Below are 18,685 nucleotides of genomic sequence, written 5' to 3' on the forward strand. Positions count from 1 at the left end.
AAGTCGGAGAAGCAGCAGAGAGCGATAGCAAAAAAGAAAGAAAAAAAAAAAAACCCCAAACCCTCCCTGCCCTCGGCCTTCTCTGTTCCTTCCAGCAGCACCACCTGCCCTCCGCCTTCTCTGTCCCTTCCGACAGCAGCCACCGCCTCCTCTCTGTGTCCGACGACAAAGAAAAAGAGAAAAGAATCGAGAAGAAAGAAAAAGAGAGAAGAGAGAGAGTCAAAGAGAGAGCGAGACAGAACCAGAAAAGTGAACATACCTGGTTCCCAGTCTTCTCGCCTCCTCCCGCACATTGATTTTCTTCGTTGTGAAGTACCCGTTGTTGATCGAAGTCCCCGTTGCTGATCACCACCTCCATCGAAGTCACAATCCATCATTGAAGTCACCGCCTCCTCTCTGTGTCCGACGGCAAAGAAAAAAAGAAAAGGAACCGAGAAGAACAGACGGAGATAAGAAAGAAGAAGAAAAGAAGACGAGATGAGAAGAGAGAGGCAGCGACATACCTGAGTTGAAGCCGTCGCGAGTCACCCATCCCTTCATCGGAGTCGCGACGTCTCCCTCCTCCTTCGCCGAACTCCCACTGCTGGTTCGTCTCTAAGCAGAAGGAGCTTGTGTTGGTAAAACCCCACACCATACGATTGGGCCTTTTTTCAACTTATTTCTTTTTCTATTCCTAAAATACCCCTACCCCACCTTTCTTATTACCTACCTTCTTTCCTTGCCTTTCCAAGTATACCCCTGTCCTCTTCTGTTTAAGTTTCAAGTTGAACTTCTACAGAAAAAAAAAAAAGTTGAACCTCAATATTTACAGTTGTGCCATCATCTCCTCAACTTCTATTTATTTACCATTCTGTCCCTGCCCTTTAAGCCTCTAGTTATTTACTATTCTACCATTATTCTTTGAGTGCTATTTTGTTACTCATCACCATGGTAGCCAATAGTGAAGTTGTTCAACAGCTGAATTCCTATAAATGAGAAACTGATACAAAATTTGATGCTCTCACTAACATGGTCACGTCCCTAAAGACAATGGTGGAATCTATGCAAGTTTCTATTGATCGTTTGGTGGCAGCAGATAAAGGAAAGAGTCCCATTTAGTCTGGGGATTCTTCCAACACCACTCCACAGGATCTGCCAGTAACACCACCACCACCACCACCACCACCACATCATACACCACCACCACCACCTCCACCACCATATGGGACTGGTAGACATGATGATGGAGCAGAAAGAGCAGCAAAACTGGATGTCCTTGATTTTTATGGAGACAATAATCCAGAATTGTACCTTGACTGGATTCACAGTTTAGATACATTCTTCAGATGGTACGGGTTGACTGAGGCTCGAAAGATCCTATTTGCAGAGGCCAAACTGAAAGGCACGGCTCGAGTCTGGTGGATCAAGCAACAACAACAGAACCGAACCCGAGGCATTGGGTTGGTCACTACTTGGGCTGAAATGTATGAAATCATGAATCGACGATTCTTGCCTTCTGATTACAAGCAACGCATGCATCTCAGGTTTGCACAGTTGAAACAAGAGAATTTGACCGTTGAAGAGTATGTTGCTAGATTTTATTATTTGGCCACTCGTTCTGACTTTGAGTGGGATGAAGAAGTCTTAGTGGCCCAATTTCGCAATGGTCTGCACCCTCAACTTAGTGCTGCCCTTGCATCTAGTCGACTACCTACAATGGAAGACGCCGTACAAGTAGCATATCAGGTTGAGGAAAGTCTGAAACGCCCATACAACCGGAGAAATTTTGCAGATACTTTTTCTCGAGGTACTAGTTCCGTTTGGCAACAGTCTCCTACCCAAGAGAGGTCATCTAGCAAGCCACAGGAAAGTGCTACATCTATGGCTTCTTCACGACCTAGTCGGCCGTATTCTCCACCTCGACATGTTTTTGAAATGTCATCTTCACGGCCTACTCTGCCATATTCACCCCCTCGGCGTGGTTCAGATAAACCTTCTGATTCTTCAAAATTTACAGTTCGGTGCTACTCATGCCATGGATTTGGACATATCAGTGCCCAATGTCCCAGCCGTTTGGTTGCTTTTATTGATAAGGATTCTCCTATACCATATATTCCCGAAGAGCAACTTGGTTCTGACACAGTTGATTTAAGAGAAGAGCGTGCAACAGGTGAAGTCAATGACACTCTCAGTGACGATGACCAACATCCTTTTTATGTCATTCGTCATGTGTTGACCACTCAAAAGGCCACTGAAAATGAAGATTGGCGCCGCAGTAGTATTTTTCAGACTCGTGTGAAGTGCAATGATCAGTTGCTAACCTTGGTCATTGATGGAGGCAGTTGCACTAATGTTGTCTCTGAAGACGCTGTTCGTAAGCTGGGATTGAGTACAGAACCACATCCTAATCCTTACAAGGTTGCTTGGGTGAACAACACTAATCTCAAAATCACAGATAAGTGCTTGGTCACATATTCTATTGGTGGATTTAAGGATACAGTCCAATGTGATGTCCTCCCTCTGAAGGTGTGCCATATCCTTCTTGGTCGACCTTAGTTGTTTGATAAGAAAGTACAGCATTGTGGCTATGCCAATACCTATGCCTTCAAGCATGCCAACAAGACTATGAAGTTTCATCCTGCCAAAGATCTCCCTGAAATTAAGCTAAAGAAGATGGTGGGATCATTCCTCATTCAGCGTATTCCTTCAGACGGTCTCCTCGGTCCTTTCCCTAACTCGACGGAGTCGAGTTCTTTTCAGAGGAGGAGAGTTGATGCAGATATGGCTGCCCTTTCTTGGTTGGACCAGCATGACCGGCTTTGGAAGCCAAGAGCCAAGAAGAACCGGTCTAGCCCAGGGTTTTGGTCCAACAAGGGTTGGAAATAAAATTAGTAGTTTACTTAGTATTTTATTTCATGCTTTTAGTTTCCAGACTTGAACGTAGGAGTTGGATTTATTTCCTTGCTTTGGTTTCCTTTTTATAGTTGTTTCCTAAGTTAGGCTAGTTTCCATTCCAGTTAAGTTTCTAATTTCATGTTCCTATTTTCCTATATATTGGTTGTAATCGACTGAAGATTTAGAGAGCAATTTGATTATTGAATGAATGTGTGAGTGTAAAGCTTCTTTTCCCCCTCCCTACTTTGATTTCCCCTCCCTTCCCTAAGGTTCTCTATCACAGATGCACTGAGCCGGGTAAGCATGTTCCTCAGTCGCACCAATGTTAGGAGTCGGGCTAGTGTGCTACTCCAAGCAATGAGTGTAGAGGTTGTAGGGTTCGAGCGAGTTAAGGACCAATACCCCACCTGTCCTTATTTTAGTGAGCCGTTCACTTTCTTGAGTGAAGGCAACCCGGTCAACCTCTCGGACTACCTACTTAGGGAGGGATTTATTTTTAAAGGAAGCAGGTTGTGCATTCCCAGGACTTCACTCTGAGATTTTCTGACCTGGGAATTGCATGCTGGGGGAGTCGTTGGCCATTTCGGTCGAGATAAGACCATCACCCTCGTTGAGGACCGATTCTCTTGGCCAGGGCTGAAGAGGGATGTTGTTAGAGTTGTGAGTCAGTATAGGACATGCCAGACCGCCAAACAACAAAAGCAAAACACGGGTTTGTACACTCCCCTACCCGTTCTCTATTCCTCTTGGCAGGACCTTAGCATGGACTTCGTGCTTGGTCTACCAAGAACTTTGAGAGGCCATGATTCTGTTTATGTGATTATGGACCGCTTCTCGAAGATGGCCTATTTCATCCCATGCTCTAAGACCGATGCATCCATAGTAGCTAGACTTTTATTTACTGAGGTTGTCAAGTACCATGTGTTGCCTCTCACCATAGTGTCCGATAGGGATGTTAAGTTCACCAGTCATTTTTGGAGGACCCTATGGCAGATGATGGGCATGAAGCTCTGTTTCTCCTCCGCTTCCCACCCTCAGACTGATGGCCAGACTGAGGTTGTCAATAGGAGCTTAGGGAATTTATTGTGTTGCCTCATAGGCAAACACCTTACCAGTTGGGATCGAGTCCTTAGCCAGGCTGAGTTTGCATATAATAGTTCTAAGAACCGTACCACTGGTCTGTCCCCCTTTGAGATCTATTCAGGATACCAGCCCCGGGCACCCATAGACCTTATCCCAGTCGTGTCTAGTTCCAGGACCTCCCAGTCAGCCGAATCTTTTGCTCAGCATATACATGATTTGCATACAGGTATAAGAAGACAGATAGCACTGAGCACTGAGCAATGAGCAATACAAATCGAAGGCAGATGTGCACAAAAGGCTACAAGAGTTTCAAGAGGGCGATATGGTGATGGTAAGAATCAAACCACAATGCTTTGTTAGGGGAAAAACGAGCAAGCTATATACTCGTAGCACAGGTCCGTTCAAGGTACTTAAGAGGATAGGTGCCACTGCGTGTGTTCTTGATCTGCCAGCTAGCATGGAGATCAGTAATATTTTCATTGTTGAAGACCTAGTCCCATACCATGGTACTTCTACCTTTACACCTTTCTATCCTAATGACCTTGAGGACTTCCCCTTCACCATTGATGAGACTTCTGAGCCAAACCAACCACTGCCCCCCACCTCATTACCACCTGTGCCTAAGGTCACGAGAAGAACTGAAGAAGTTGAGGAAATCCTTGATGAGAGGATTGTGTCCACACACACTGGAGGTTCTAGAGAGTTTTTTATCAAGTGGCGTGGACGTCCGGAAATTGACAACACCTGGATCACATTGCAAGAAATCCAACAACTTAACCCAGACCTGCTTGAATATTACATGAGCTCTAATTCACCGGAGGTGAATTCTTCCAAGCCGGGGAGAGTTGATGGAGACGTCAAGGTGTACAGACGCAAGGAGAAGAAGAAACAGCTATCTTTGTGGCTGGAAGAATAGAAAGAAGAAGAAAAAGGAGGAAGAAAAAGAGGCTCGATCCAGCCTTCCCAGCGCTGGATTGAGTCCCTCTCTCTTTCCAGATCTCAGCAAATCTTGTGGGCCTCATTAGTTGTTAGTTTAGTAGTTTATTTTTAGAATATTCTTTTCCTTGTTAGTCTTTTAATTAATTAGGAAACTACTTTACTAGTTGTTAGTTTTTAGGAAGTCTTTATTTACTTTCCAATTGACCTTTTTTATTTTTAGTAACTAAGTTTATCATTTATGTAGTGGCCTACCACGATGGAATCAATGAAAATTATTGAAAGCAGCCTTTGAGCAAACCTCCCCACCCGTCTCACGATTCTCTCCCTCTCGTTAATCCCTCTCTTTTCCCCTCTCTCGGTTCCTCTCTTTCTCGCCTCCTTTCTTTTTCTCAGTTTCTACTCCTCTCCCTCTTTCTCTTGGCTGTCTCAATATTGCAGCCTTTCTATTTTTTTTCTGGTATGATTGTCGAAGACAGGTGCTCCTTCCTCAAGCAGCCAAGGATCGATAAAAGTACCATTGTCTTCCTGCACTACTGTTAGGGATATTGCTACCTCTTCTTCAAGCAATCGAAGACTGTCTGCTGCATTTTATTCTCTGTACTATTGTCAATAAAGGCTTCCTCCCTTCAAGCAAACAAGAGCTGCAATAATTTTGGATGGTTTTCTTCTACAACACTCAATCTGGGCAGCAATCCTCAATCTCGGTAGACCTCGATTTCTTATTCTCTTCTCTGTTTGGATAGTGGACAGGTAAGTAATTAAACTAAACCCCCCCACCCCCATTAATCCCCTATTATATGTTTGCAGTCCATTATCATTGAAACCAGCCCTTGCCCCTTCGTTTATGCCTGTTTTAACTACTGTTTTAAGACATTTCTTCACTGTTATGTCTCCAAAACCCTTGCTGATTTTCTATTTTAGTTGGCTGCTAGAGGACATTGATTGTTTGCATATCTTATTTGGTGTCTAGATTGATTTGTGCTGAACCTAACATTTGCATGACGTTTTTTCCTTCCCCATGTCCCCACTTGAAGCTTTAGTAAGTTATGTGTTTTTTCGATTAGATTGATATTGCTTCTGGCTACATGTTGATTTGTCTTTATTTATTGCATGTTGAATCTTGTTTTGTTGAGCATATCTAAATCTCAACCTAATCCCAAGACCCCCTTAAGCTTGTCTTACCTTAATTGAGTCACTCTTGTAGGGACCTTAGTCTTCTAGGAAATCCCCTACATCAATAGTGCAGGTTCAAATGATTTTTCTTTGGACTTCTATGAAAAATGGTATTGTAAGAATAGAATGACTTGATGAACTCTTCGATAAAGTGATTTGGGAAGAAGTACTGAGAAAATTTTGAATGGCGAAATGTGATCCATATCACTGACTCCATTTAGTTAGGCAAAGGTTTAGTTGCATTTTTTGATGAATTTTTTGATAATGCTATCACTAACAGTGGGGTAAACTCAACATTTTCAGCTCCATTCCATAGAAAGGAGGTTCCTCCTTACCTATTGACTTCAGGGCAGCCCCCCTTTTTTATGTGTTTGTGTGTATCTTGTTTCTGACCAGCAGTGTGAGGATTTTATATTTTAGGAGAAGAGATCGGTGTGTAAACTCCTACTACAAGAACCAGTATTATGGTAAGGATTGCAACCATCACACTATGGCGACAGAAAAGAGAAGGGCCCTTCTATTAGAATGAGCTTCCTTAACTGCTTGTTTTGCGAGATGATAAAGTAAAGGTTCCAGAAATGAATTAAGAGCTTGAATATCTTGGGTACTAGAAATCTCCCACTCTGAAGTAGAAGAAAATGCTTCAGAACCTTGATACAGAAGCACAGTCTGAAATTTCACGAACTTTGTAAGTTTAGAGAGACTGATGCAGTTCAAGATCAGCTGCCAAGAAGTCAAGTTTGAATTCAACCTGTTAGGGTTTTCTTGAGCAGATCGACTTTGGCCAGATCTCCCTATAACGCAGTCCAAATCCAAAACCCTTTGGAGGGTTTGTAGAGCACCTAAGGGGGCTCCTTCGACTAGAGTGTCAAGTGCATTTGAGGCCCCGCTTGCCAACCGCAGGTTTTCTTGCAATCAGCCTGTGTGATGGAGGGCTGGTACGGGTAGGGAAGAAGAATCTCTAAGGGGAACTCAGAGTTGCAGGGGAGGGGAGAAATCGCACTGAGAAAAGGGGGGGATGGAGAACTGCTCACACACGCCCGTAGGCTTCACAAATACTCACTCAATTCATATCTTCATTAATCTGTCCTCTAATTAAACGATTACATGCATTTAAATAGTAAAATAAACCCAACATTAAAAGGAAACCTACTATAATTTGGAAACTCAAATTACTTGGAAACTAAATCCTAGTAGCTATCACCTACCTAAGTTACTGAAATAAAAGATTGCAGGAGAATAAAAATAAAATCCTAAAAGATCCTACTGGTTAAAGACTCAGTATGGGTCCGGTTCATCATTCACTGGATACCCAGATGGGTATGGGCCGCTCCATGGGTGCATATCTACATCAATTCCTCTGATGTTGAGAAAATCTCGTCTATGAGTTTTGTAGAACGGGAGAATCAACACCAATCGATCAACATCCATCCTTGCCTGTATGAAATCACCATCGAAACCAAGATCGAATGATATGAAATCCACGATGCGAAGTTTATTAGTGAAGTAGTGACTCGGGAAAATAAAATCAATCGGTTCACTGAAGAGATCAACTGATTTAAAATCTTCCACAAGTGGATCTTCAACTTCTAGTAACGCCATCTCATCTTCTACCTTTGGTGATTCATCTTCTGGTTCGTCTACCTGTTGTTCAACGGCTGAGATCATGTGGTTGAAGGTAGAGTGTGTTATGGATTTGAAATCCGTGCAAAGTTGTTGCATCTCATCGAGCTTCTCTTGTACCAGCCGCATCTGCTGACGAATATCTAATAAAAGATCCCGATCTAGCGGCTAGCCTTGCTTTTCTTCTTCGTAAGCCGACAAACTAGGTCTCTTTCAGACCTGCGATGAAGCAGAGGACGCCGGTGACGATGGAGGAAGACATCCCGATGATCCGCGGTGGAGTTTCGATTGCAATGGAACCAGGTATGTCTCTGTCGCCTCTCTGTTCCCTTTCTCTTCTCTCTCTTCTCGTCTTCTCTTTTTTTTTTTGGTTGCTGGAGCCCTGAAGAGGGGTTCGATCGCAGAAACTTGGGAGAGAGAGGAGGGTGGTGAGACAATGGGGGGGATCAATTCTCTGCACAAAATTGGCTCTTTTTTTTCTTTGTTTTTTTTTCCTTCTTCTTCTTCAGCTTCTTCTTTCTTTCTTCTGTCTTCTGTTCTTTCTTCTTCTCGCCTTTTTTTTTTTTTTTTTTGATTCTACTTCTGTCACTGATTCTGTTCTTCGTCGCTTTTTTTTTTTTTTTTTTTTATCACTTGCCGCTGGCGGAAAGAGAAAAGGAGGCGGTGGGAGTTTGCTGGTTGGGAATTGAAGGGAGGAGAAAAGGGAGGGATTAGGCTTGGAGTTTCAGCAGGCTTTTGAGATTTTTTTTCTGCTGTTAGATAACATGGTAGGACCAAAACAGAGAATGGGGAAAGGAAGAAAGGGATGGAAGGAAGAAGGGAATGGGGAGAGAACAAAGGAGGATCCTTCGGCTCTGATACCAATTGATGGAGGGCCGGTCGGGTAGGGAAGAAGAGTCTCTGAGGGGAACTCAAAGTTGTAGGGGAGGGGAGAAATCACACTGAGAAAAGGGGGGGATGGAGAACGGCTCACACACGCCCGTAGGCTTCACAAAAACTCACTCAATTTATATCTTTATTAATCTGTCCTCTAATTAAAAAATTACATGCATTTAAATAGTAAAAGAAATCCAACATTAAAGTGAAACCTACATGAATTTGGAAACTCAAATTACTTGGAAACAAAATCCTAGTAGCTATCACCTACCTAAGTTACTGAAATAAAAGATTGCAGGAGAATAAAAATAAAATCCTAAAAGATCCTGCTGGTCAAAGACTCAATATGGGTCCGTTCATCGTTCACTGGATACCCAGATGGGTATGGGCCGCTCCATGGGTGCATATCTACATCACTGTGAAACCCTAGTTCTACCTAGGTTTGTTTGCTGTTTGGTTTCTTATGTGTTGTTCCCAGCCATCTTTTGAGGATTTGTTTAGGCTCTATCAAGCACCACTCAACCAGGTTTGCTGGCTCTTTAAAGCCTTGGTCTGTGAGTTCTCTATTTTCTCTCTTTTCAGCCTATTTTTCCAGATCTGAGTGGTTGGTTAGATCTGAATATGAGATTGAGTTTGGTTTGGAGTTACATGTTATTTGGGGTTGTTTGCTTAGTTGAATAGACTTACATTGTGGCTCCTCTACCTCCTTTTGGCTTGATCATTGGCATTTTGGATGGTGTTCTGTTTTCCATCGTGGGAGCCAAATCCCTCTACTCTTCCGGCCTTGCTAGAGATCTCCGTGTTTCCTCTATCATCAACAACGGTGTCTGGTCCCCCCTCTCCCTGTCTCTCTCCTCCATCTGGTCCTCCCTTCCCCCTCTCCCCTCTACCTCCAACGCTGATAGAATCATTTGGTCCCACTCTCCTTCTGGCAAGTTTAGTTCCTCCTTTGCTTGGGACCTAGTTTGTTCTAGAGGTCCTCTTGTCCCTTGACACAAGATTGTCTAGTTTCAGTGTTACATACCTCGCCACTCTTCCTCCACTTGGAGAGCCCTCTCCAACTGCCTCCCCACCTAGTCCTTCCTCATTTATCGGTGCCCCCAGCCTGCTGTCTATGTTGGAATGGAATTGAAGACACTGATCACCTTTTCTTTGAGTGCCCTTTCTCTTCTTCGGTTCGGAAAAGAGTTCTCTTTAGCTGCTGGCCTGCAAGAAGAAGATCTCTTCCCCTATAAAGAGAATGGATCTGGATTGACATGACACTCTTTGGTAACACTATAGGTGACATTGCTTGGAAGCTTGCCTTTGGTGCCACCATCAAGGCATCAACCACATTTGGATGGAGCTAAGTCTTTGTAGATGTATTTCCAATTCCCGATCTTTTGATTCGATTTGGAAAGCCATCTTTTTTGATGTTATCTCCAAGTTGATCCTCTCCCCCCTTTGCCTCTGCACTGTAAGGGACACACCAAGGAACATGCTCATTGTTGTCTCTTGGGGTCTTCCCACCACCTACCTCTCCCCCCTAACTAGGGGCCTGCTGCTTTGCTTTTCTTTTGCCCTTGTGGCCTGTATATTCCCCTCCTTTTGGTAATGAATTTCTTATTCACACCCCTCCCAAAAGAAAAAAAAGAAAAAAAGAAAAAAAAGTCCAGTCACTCCAATGGTAGTGGAATCCACCTTGCTACTCTTATAGCTCTCAGCTTTCTTGATTATATAAAGTTTTCCAATCTCCAAAATAGGAAGCTGCTGTGACATCCTTGATTTTCTGATTTTCCGAAAGTCCAATGAGCGAGTAATAATTTTCTCATTGACCACCTCTTCCTCAGATACTTTGTTGCAAAATAATGTATCAATCCTTTCTTTCCAAATGCACAAAAACTATTTTAGAAGTGTACCTCTGATGCAGCTGCTGTGAGAAAGCGCAGCTACTGTCAGCTCCGTGTCAGCCCAGTTATGCTTTTGAGGTTTATTGTGTTGATTAACTTTTTTTTGGGGGGGGGGGGGTGGGGGTGTGGGGGTTTAAATTTTGAGTATGAGTCAGCCCTAGATTTATTAGGATAACTGTTGGGTATTTTCAGTTTAGTCTCAGAAGTATTTCATCCCTAGAATAATAGGAGTCCTTATAGCTGGCAGAAGATCTGTCGCGAGTTTTCCAAGCTGTATTCAGATTTTCAGGGTCAGTTTAGGATTAAGCATAGTTGCCATGGCAGTTGGGCGACCTAAGGTGTTGGACAAAGTTCCTAGATGTGTAGTATATGACTATATATAACAATGATAATTTTATATAATTATACGAACACTAGGAGAGCCTATATGGTGGTAGCTTTGGCTTGTGGAGCCGGCACCCAGGGGAGGAGGTCGTAGGATCGAACCCTGTCGTACGCATTGTGTGTGTGTGTTTTCTTATTTATTCTGTACCCACCTGTGGGTTGCCCAGATAGTTAGGGCGAACTGAGGATTGTGTGGATTAGGCGCATGGTCTCAGGTTCAATTCCCCATCTGTGCATCGACAATTTAAGTGGAGATCATGGCGGTGGGTTGCTGTGCTAGTCTCCCCGAGGATTAGTCGAGGTGCGCGTAAGTAGACCCGGACACCTTGGTTAACAAAAAAAAAGAAAAATTGCTGATATGCAACATAAAGCATATCAATGCAATGTGGTATAATTATACTGGTAATCACGTAATATAAGAAAATGGACATATAATAATACATGTGAAGGTCCCTGGTTTGATCACGATTTGTGCAATAAGAAATTTCAGATTTCTTCAATTCTTTTCTGTGTGGACTTGCAGTAGACTTGGGTGGATTCTCAGGTTGCCTTGGTTGACTCCCAAGTGTTCTGAATCAAAAGCGTATTCTTGTTTCTCTTCCCCCTAGCCTTCTTCTGTTTTCAGTTTAGTTTTCTCTTCATTCCAGGTCAGTATCCCATACTTACATTTGTTGGAGGTTCTCCTGTTTTTGGATTTGATTTCAGTATATTTGTTGGAGGTTCTCCTGTTTTTGGATTTGATTTCAGCTTGCATAAATTGACTATATCTCTCTCTCATTCTAAAATTGATTTCTCTCAAGTAAGATATTTAAAGTTCCGTTTCAGTATCTCTTAGATTCTGTCATCAATTCCCACTTTATTGGCTCATAGTTTATGATTTCATAAAACTGCCCTGTTTTCTCTGTTTTTTTCTGAAATCTTCCTGTACACCCTTGAAACGTAGAGAGAAATTCTGAGCTATTTTACTGCTGATAAACCTTATTACAAGTGTCCTTTGACCTGAATCTCAAGCCAATTAGATCAGTTTCTGTTGAGATCTCAATTTTCTCTTAAATCAGTTCAGTTTAGTTTTTACCCATTTTACTTATTTCTGCCAACTTCCTTTTTTCCAATTTTTCCCGTCTGAATCTGTTAATTTTCTTATTTATTTGTGGTTTCATTATTTAATTTTATATTTTGTCTCAATTCCATCTCTCTTAGTTTCTTTTATGTCTGATTGTGTGTTTGGAGATCCACCTTTGGAGGTCCCCTTTGGTTCCCTATTCTAGGAATTCTATGGGTACCGATTTGCACCAACCTCTCCATTTATATTTCTCCCCCTTTTTTCGCTTATAAATTTTTGATCTTATCATTTTTATTGAGCTTTGGAAAAATTTTACATGTCCAATTGGGAGATACAATTTACCAGATATATCAGTATCTAACTGAAATCTATTTCTCAAAGTGTCGCTGGATGCATGCTTTGTCAGCTTGCTGCATCAGACTTCCTGGTAAATGGAATTCTGATTCCCATATCTATCCATTGGGTAATGTTTTTGCCCTCTGTTCCTTTTTTCCTTTTCCTCTTCTCAGTTCCTTTTGCATATAATTTTTATTTTAATCTTCTCTTTGAGAGGCCAATATTCTTATGTGGTGTCTCAAATATATTCCTTCCAAAAAATTTCTTTAAAAAGAAATGGTGCACTGTTTCTTTTGTTAAACTTGATGTTTACAGGGCTTTTATGAAATTCTGTTCTGTACTCTATTACTTGTGTAAACTGATTGTAGTGTATTTCAAAATGTGTTTACTGGAGAAATGGATTTCATATACATGATCGACATTCATTTTACTGTCCAATATCAACAGCCTTGGCAGATAATGTGCCATGGATTTAATCTCTCAGTGTTGCTAATCCTGAGTTTCTGTAGAGAGGATCTGGTAACTTAAACTGACGTTTTACACTTCTCATTATTTTTGTAAAATTCCAGTAGCTGATATAGTTTCCCCCCCTGAGATTGGGAAGCTATAGCTTTCCATGTTTGTAAGGCTTTGAAACTTTTGTGTGTCCCTGATGGAACTCCATTTCGTTTATGAATGTCCGTTTTCCTTTTGATCTTAGATTGACAAATTTCTACCTCCCTCCTGTTCCTACACCCGCACCTGCAAAGAGATTCTAGATGTTAACTATCAATTCTTTTTGAGTGCAGACTTTGGATGTGGCTGTTTCTCTCGCCAAAGTTGCTGATGTAGACAGGAATCTTGGTAATGAGGACTTGGCTATAAATGCATTTGAAGAAGCCATAAAATGTTTGAAGTCTTTGACACTGGATTCTAATCAGACTGTGCTCGAGCACCGGGTAGAAATTTCCCCCATCAACTCTGCAGTTTGTGTCTCTCTGCACTGATCTTTTATTCAAACATTTTCTTGTTTGCTTCTGCAGAGGCTTTCAGTGCTTGAGTTCGTTCAAAACCAGTTAGCAGAGAATACTTCCACTGCTTCAGTTTGAGCTTTTGAGGTCCTCCCTGCTTCCCCTTTTGGAACTTAAAAATTCGTCATATTTCGCCTATGATTTTTCTTATCCAAAGCTCGCGTAAAGTGATCGTGTTACTGGTTCAGCTGCATCCTTCTTATGGTTTGTTGTTCCAAATACACAGTTGATTAAATGTGGCCTACTTCATACTCTTAAGACCGAAAAATGTATATGCTTTGTATAGTGAATACCATACTAGAGCAGTTCAAATAATATGCCACATTTGCTATTGTGGAATCAGAATTATTTTTTGTTAAATAGGATAATAATAATAATAATTTTATTTTAAGCTGATGCCCATATCGGCCTGGATCAGTCAGAAATACCCCTGATTGTTATTGAAAAAATCTTTTTTTTTTTTTTTTTTTTTTTTTTTACCTTTCGTTGGTAATTAGCCATAACCCGTCAATCATTTTGCGCCGATCCTTGCGGTCGTTCTTGCTTGGAATCTTCATGTAGCCAACCCCATTAAATTGGGATAAGGTTTTGGATGTTGTTATTGTATTACCTATCATTGGTACCGTTCTAGTGATATGGTATCAGCTGAGAATTGAGAGCAGACAACGCCAATACTGATCCGGTTCCTCAAACCAAGGTCCTATCAGTGCTGTTTTTAGCTGGTGTTGGCATCTTTTAGGTTGGGCAATAGTTGAGACTCTCTATTGTCATGCTCTGTTGATTTTTCGTGGAATGAGGAATTTTTCTCTTTGACAAAAATGTTTCAACTTGCCACTGCGTGAAGTCCAAGCCTGATATTGTTTTTCTAGTTGAGGCTAATTGTTGATCATTGGGACTTTCCCTCTCCCTCCTTTCCCCAAGTCCCTCGAGAAGTATAAAACTGCTAGCTTGAGTTGACAGTGGAGGCTCCGGAGGGTGTAAAAAGTGGGGAGGGGGTGGGGTTGCAAAGATAAAGCAAAGGCAAGGGGCTGCCTGTTGCCGGGACTCAGAGGCAGATATGATGGGATATCAAATAGAGGTTGGGATGGGTTCTCAATCATTGATTGATTGCTTCCCATGTGAATTGGCACTTGGGTCTTCCTTCAGATATGAAAGAAGAGGCGAAGTTGAAGCAGCAACCTTTTGGCGGGGCACTAGTATGAGAACTTGGCCCCGCTCTGCTTTCAGCAAAGTATGGACCCCAACAGAGCATGGTTTCAATTACTGGTATCGTATTGGTTGTATCGTAACCCGATACCTAACTGATTCAAAATCGGTTATCTATATCATTTCAGGGGAAAAACAATACAAAAATGTATTTTTTTTTTCAAAAGGCAGGGACAAAAGTGACCGATACACATCGATCTAGATTGGATCAGATCGATATTGTATTGGTATCGTTAGAGAGATCTAAATCCTTGCTACAGAGGTCAAACCAAGGACCTATGGAAGTCGGGGGCCTCTGGGCTCGTCCTCGATCAATATACACTGATTTTTTTTTTAATTAATTCAATAAAATAGGGGAAAAAAGATCGTATTGTTCCCACCTTATTGAACTGATTGATGCATATGCTCAGCTTTTGCTCAATTTCTTGGGGTTAATCACCATAAATAAATAAATTATCTTTGGTGTAACATTATTTTATGATGAAACGGAGTCATTTAAGTGGTTATTTGAGACTTTTCTTAGTGTAATGTTTGAATCACAATCGGAAACAAAGTTACAAATTAATGTATTGCAATGGCTAAGGCAATAGCAGAGGTATTCCCTAACTGATATAATCGTTGATGTGTTTGGCATATTTACCAGAATATTACCAAACATCTAATCCATGTTTTTCATTTATAAATGCAATTTATATACTTAATAGTTGTGTCATACATGAAGATGAAGATGAATGGTGTGCTACATGGGATAGTATGTTTGAGAAATATATTCTTAGTAATGTTACATGTGCTAGATACTTTTCCTATGAATAAATCAGGAAGAGAGACCAACCATAAGGACAAAGTGAGTAGCCATAATATATAAATATTCATAAATCTCAAAATTCCAAACCTATATTGGTCTTCATATGCTTACCAATTCTTATTTGAGAGAGAGAGAGAGAGAGAGAGAGAGAGAGAGAGGATGTAAATGGATAGTCAAAATCTAAATTCGAATTTGCATTTGTATCCATTTAGAGGTATCCGGATTAAATCTGAATTATCTAAAAAATAATTATCCGGTCCGATTAACTAATCAATTAATGATTTTGAGAATTCTTGAAGTTTAGAAAGGTTCTAGAGAATGAGGAAAAGAGTTAAAACAACTAAGAAAGATGATTTAAGAGCAAATTATATTCATTGGAAGGAGGAAAATCCAGACTACACAAGTCAAAGAGTAAATGGATTGCTGAAAATTCGAATTCGATCCGCATCCATTTCCGTTTAGAAGTATCCATATCCAATTAGGAAATATCCAAATCTAAACATATTTGATCCGAATTCAATATGTATCTGATCCGTTTACATCTAGAGAGAGAGAGAGAGAGATCTCACTTTGCTTAATAATTCATTTAGGACTGGCATGGCAGGTGATTCAATGAAGTTGATTTTGCGCTTCATGATTAGCACAATAATATGTGAAATCTTAGGGATATAAGTATATATTTTTGCCCCACTTTGGATGGTACTACTTCTGTTTTTCTGTTTTTTTTTTTAGTTTTCAAGTCTACAAGAGGAAGTGCTTAAAGTGAATCAAGAACCGATCTAAGCTTGAGCTAACTTGTCCAAAAGTGGGACCTACTCATTGATACCACATCCTCTCTCCTACAAAATCCTGAAGATTATTCTCTCTCCTTGCCATCTCACAAGATCTTGAAGATGCAATGTAGAGATTCATTTATGATTTAATCAATATTGCAGGGAATGAATAGAATTTGTTAATTTTGGAACACACAATATCTCAGAGAATGAGGATTTTTACCAAGATTGAATTTTATTTTATTTTATTTCTTTTCTTAAAGAAGACTGATAGAAAGAAAGAGGTAAGACCAAAGCCGCTTCCTCCCCCCTCTTAGAAGGATTATTCTCCTTAGTTTATTTATTTATTTTTTGCTTCGTTTATACTTAGTTCTCTTCACTCTCCTTATATTTCTTCAAGTTTTTATTCAAGTGATTAATAATAATGCAATTCAGTTTTTATTTTTATTTTTATTTATTGTTAGTTTGTTTAGTTATTAGTTTACTTTGTTAATTTAGTTCATAGTTTAGTTTATTTAATTAGTGCAATCCATGGTTTTAGCTTTCAACCCTTCTAATTCTAGCAAAGAATTGGTTCTAGTGACAAGAATCAAGAGTTTTCAAGTTCAAGAGAGCAAGTTCTTCATCAGTAATTATGTTTCAATACTATCTAAGGTTTTAAAACTCGGTATCCGTATTGGTATCGGTTACAGTCAAAACCGATACAATACAGATTGGTATCGATGAGGATTGGAAATCGTACAGTTTTCCTGGATCAGTCACAGTATCGGCTAGGATCGGTATTTTTTTTTTTCTTTTTTAAATCTAAAAAGAAATCCAGAATCTGAAGGAACTAAGAAAAAAGAAAGAAAGATTCTTAAGGCTTAGTCCATGCCGAAAATGGGTGTATTTCAGCTTCTTCAGCGAAGGTCTCTCCAGGGAAGCAGCGCTCAGAGAAAAGTCTTGGAAAGCACAAAAAAAGGCCCAAGCTTCGCACGATAAATTCCCAAGATGGAAAAGAACTCCCCGTGCGGCACGGTTTCGGCTTCGCACAACAATTGGATGCTGTTCATAGCAAGAGGTTTGGATTTTGTTGCAGATCTATCATTGGTCGCTACTCACAGAGTTACAGAGTCACGATCGCAACTTTCAGGTAGATCTCTCATCTGTCTCCTTTCTTTACCTCACTGATGATGTTGAGAAAAAAACCCTAAGACACTTCTCTCTCTCTCTCTCTCTCTTCTGTTCGTCCTTTTTGAACTTAAGCTTTAAATTTTTGGGATTTTTTTTTAATGGATTGGGTGGTATCGGCCTATCCGGATCGGTATCCGATACCCATCTCAGGATCGGTCTCTGCCGAAACCAATCCGAGCCGACCAATCCAGCTGATCTGATATCAATACTTGATTCCATGATACTATCACTCCAAATCAATCAAGTTTCGATCCAGCTTACACAAAATCAAGGTATGACAATGTTTATTAGTAGAATTAAAATTTTTATTTAAATACAAGTAATGGAAATAGGATTTATATTTTATTTTCTGTTTCCTTGTGTTCTTATTTACGTATGTACTATAATTGAAGGTGATGCCTACAGTAGTACCTCTCTCAGAAATTCGGCCGATGTATTGAGAATTTTTCACTTGCTTTTTATTTTAGTTTTTTTTTTTATTTGTTAGTTTAGATTTATTATTTGCAGATTTTTTTTTTAGTTGTTATTTTTAGCATTTATTTTACTTCTCTAATTAAAGTAATTCAGTGTTAGAACTGTTTAATTTAAATGTTGAATGTGTAGATCATTTTCTTTTGTTTATATGCATGTTCTAGGACCATAATCTAAAATCAACCGCCCCTTTTTCACTCTCATCGTACTTAGAGTGGGTAAGATAGAGTGACTAATCTCCTTGTGATCAATCCGTTAGCTATAAGATATCGTACGCTTGCAGTAACATATTTTTAAACTCAAGCACTTAATATTTTCCTTTTGGATGAAAGGTAAGCCAACCCTATATGCTTCCCCATTTGGGTCTATTGCAATTATCTGCCAAAAATAAAGTCTTATATTATTATACTAAATTGATTGACCAATCAACACACCAATGCTCAACCCACCCTGTAGCCCAACGCATTGCATGGAAAAAGAAAGGGACGGTTGATGGCCTTTGCATTTGACTAGGCCTTTTGGTAGAGGACTTTGGGTCCTACCTACCTATTAAATTTAGCTCTGCGTGACATAACATGGCATATGGTTTGTGTTTTGGATGAATTGGGCCGAACTTGATCAGGCTTGCAAGGGTTGGGAAAATTTAGCCCAAAAATAGATTAGGGGTTGGGAGTCAGCAAATTTGCACCTCTGGGATGGGATCGAAGAATTGAGAAGTATATGCAAATCAAGAAAAGAAATCTAATTTACTGGAATTATTAGAAAAACAAAACTTTTTCTACATTGGCTAGACAATTTCGATTGTATGGATATCTAAAAAATGGTTTAGATTAGTCATATGTCAAATTTTGAACTTAGATGCATCTATATACCTTTCTATGTATTTTACCATCCAATTTAAGATCATATTAGGCTAGGCCAAGTTTTTTTAAAACACCAACTCAACCATGATTCCATTTTAACTCGGCCGAAGCTCCGGTCCATTATGAGATTGGACTGGGATATCT

The 18,685-nt window shown here is 40.3% G+C and overlaps 1 protein-coding gene and 1 long non-coding RNA gene across 2 annotated transcripts in view; both read left to right on the forward strand.

The window, feature by feature from the left end:
* Positions 1–13,641, forward strand: part of LOC122077884 (protein NCA1-like) — a 24,160-nt gene extending 10,519 nt beyond the window's left edge. Inside the window, exons 5-6 of the mRNA XM_042643782.1 lie at positions 13,029–13,178; positions 13,263–13,641. Of these exons, the coding sequence (XP_042499716.1) occupies positions 13,029–13,178; positions 13,263–13,328 (216 nt within the window). The 3' untranslated portion in view covers positions 13,329–13,641. The remainder of the gene's footprint in view (positions 1–13,028; positions 13,179–13,262) is intronic.
* A 3,282-nt stretch (positions 13,642–16,923) lies between these two features.
* Positions 16,924–17,668, forward strand: LOC122078223. The gene is made up of 2 exons (XR_006140008.1): positions 16,924–17,166; positions 17,358–17,668. It is a non-coding gene; the product is annotated as an uncharacterized LOC122078223 (long non-coding RNA).
* Positions 17,669–18,685: the final 1,017 nt, after the last annotated feature.

The sequence above is a fragment of the Macadamia integrifolia genome, chromosome 5 (genome assembly GCF_013358625.1).
Source record: "Macadamia integrifolia cultivar HAES 741 chromosome 5, SCU_Mint_v3, whole genome shotgun sequence".
Lineage (NCBI taxonomy): Eukaryota > Viridiplantae > Streptophyta > Magnoliopsida > Proteales > Proteaceae > Macadamia > Macadamia integrifolia.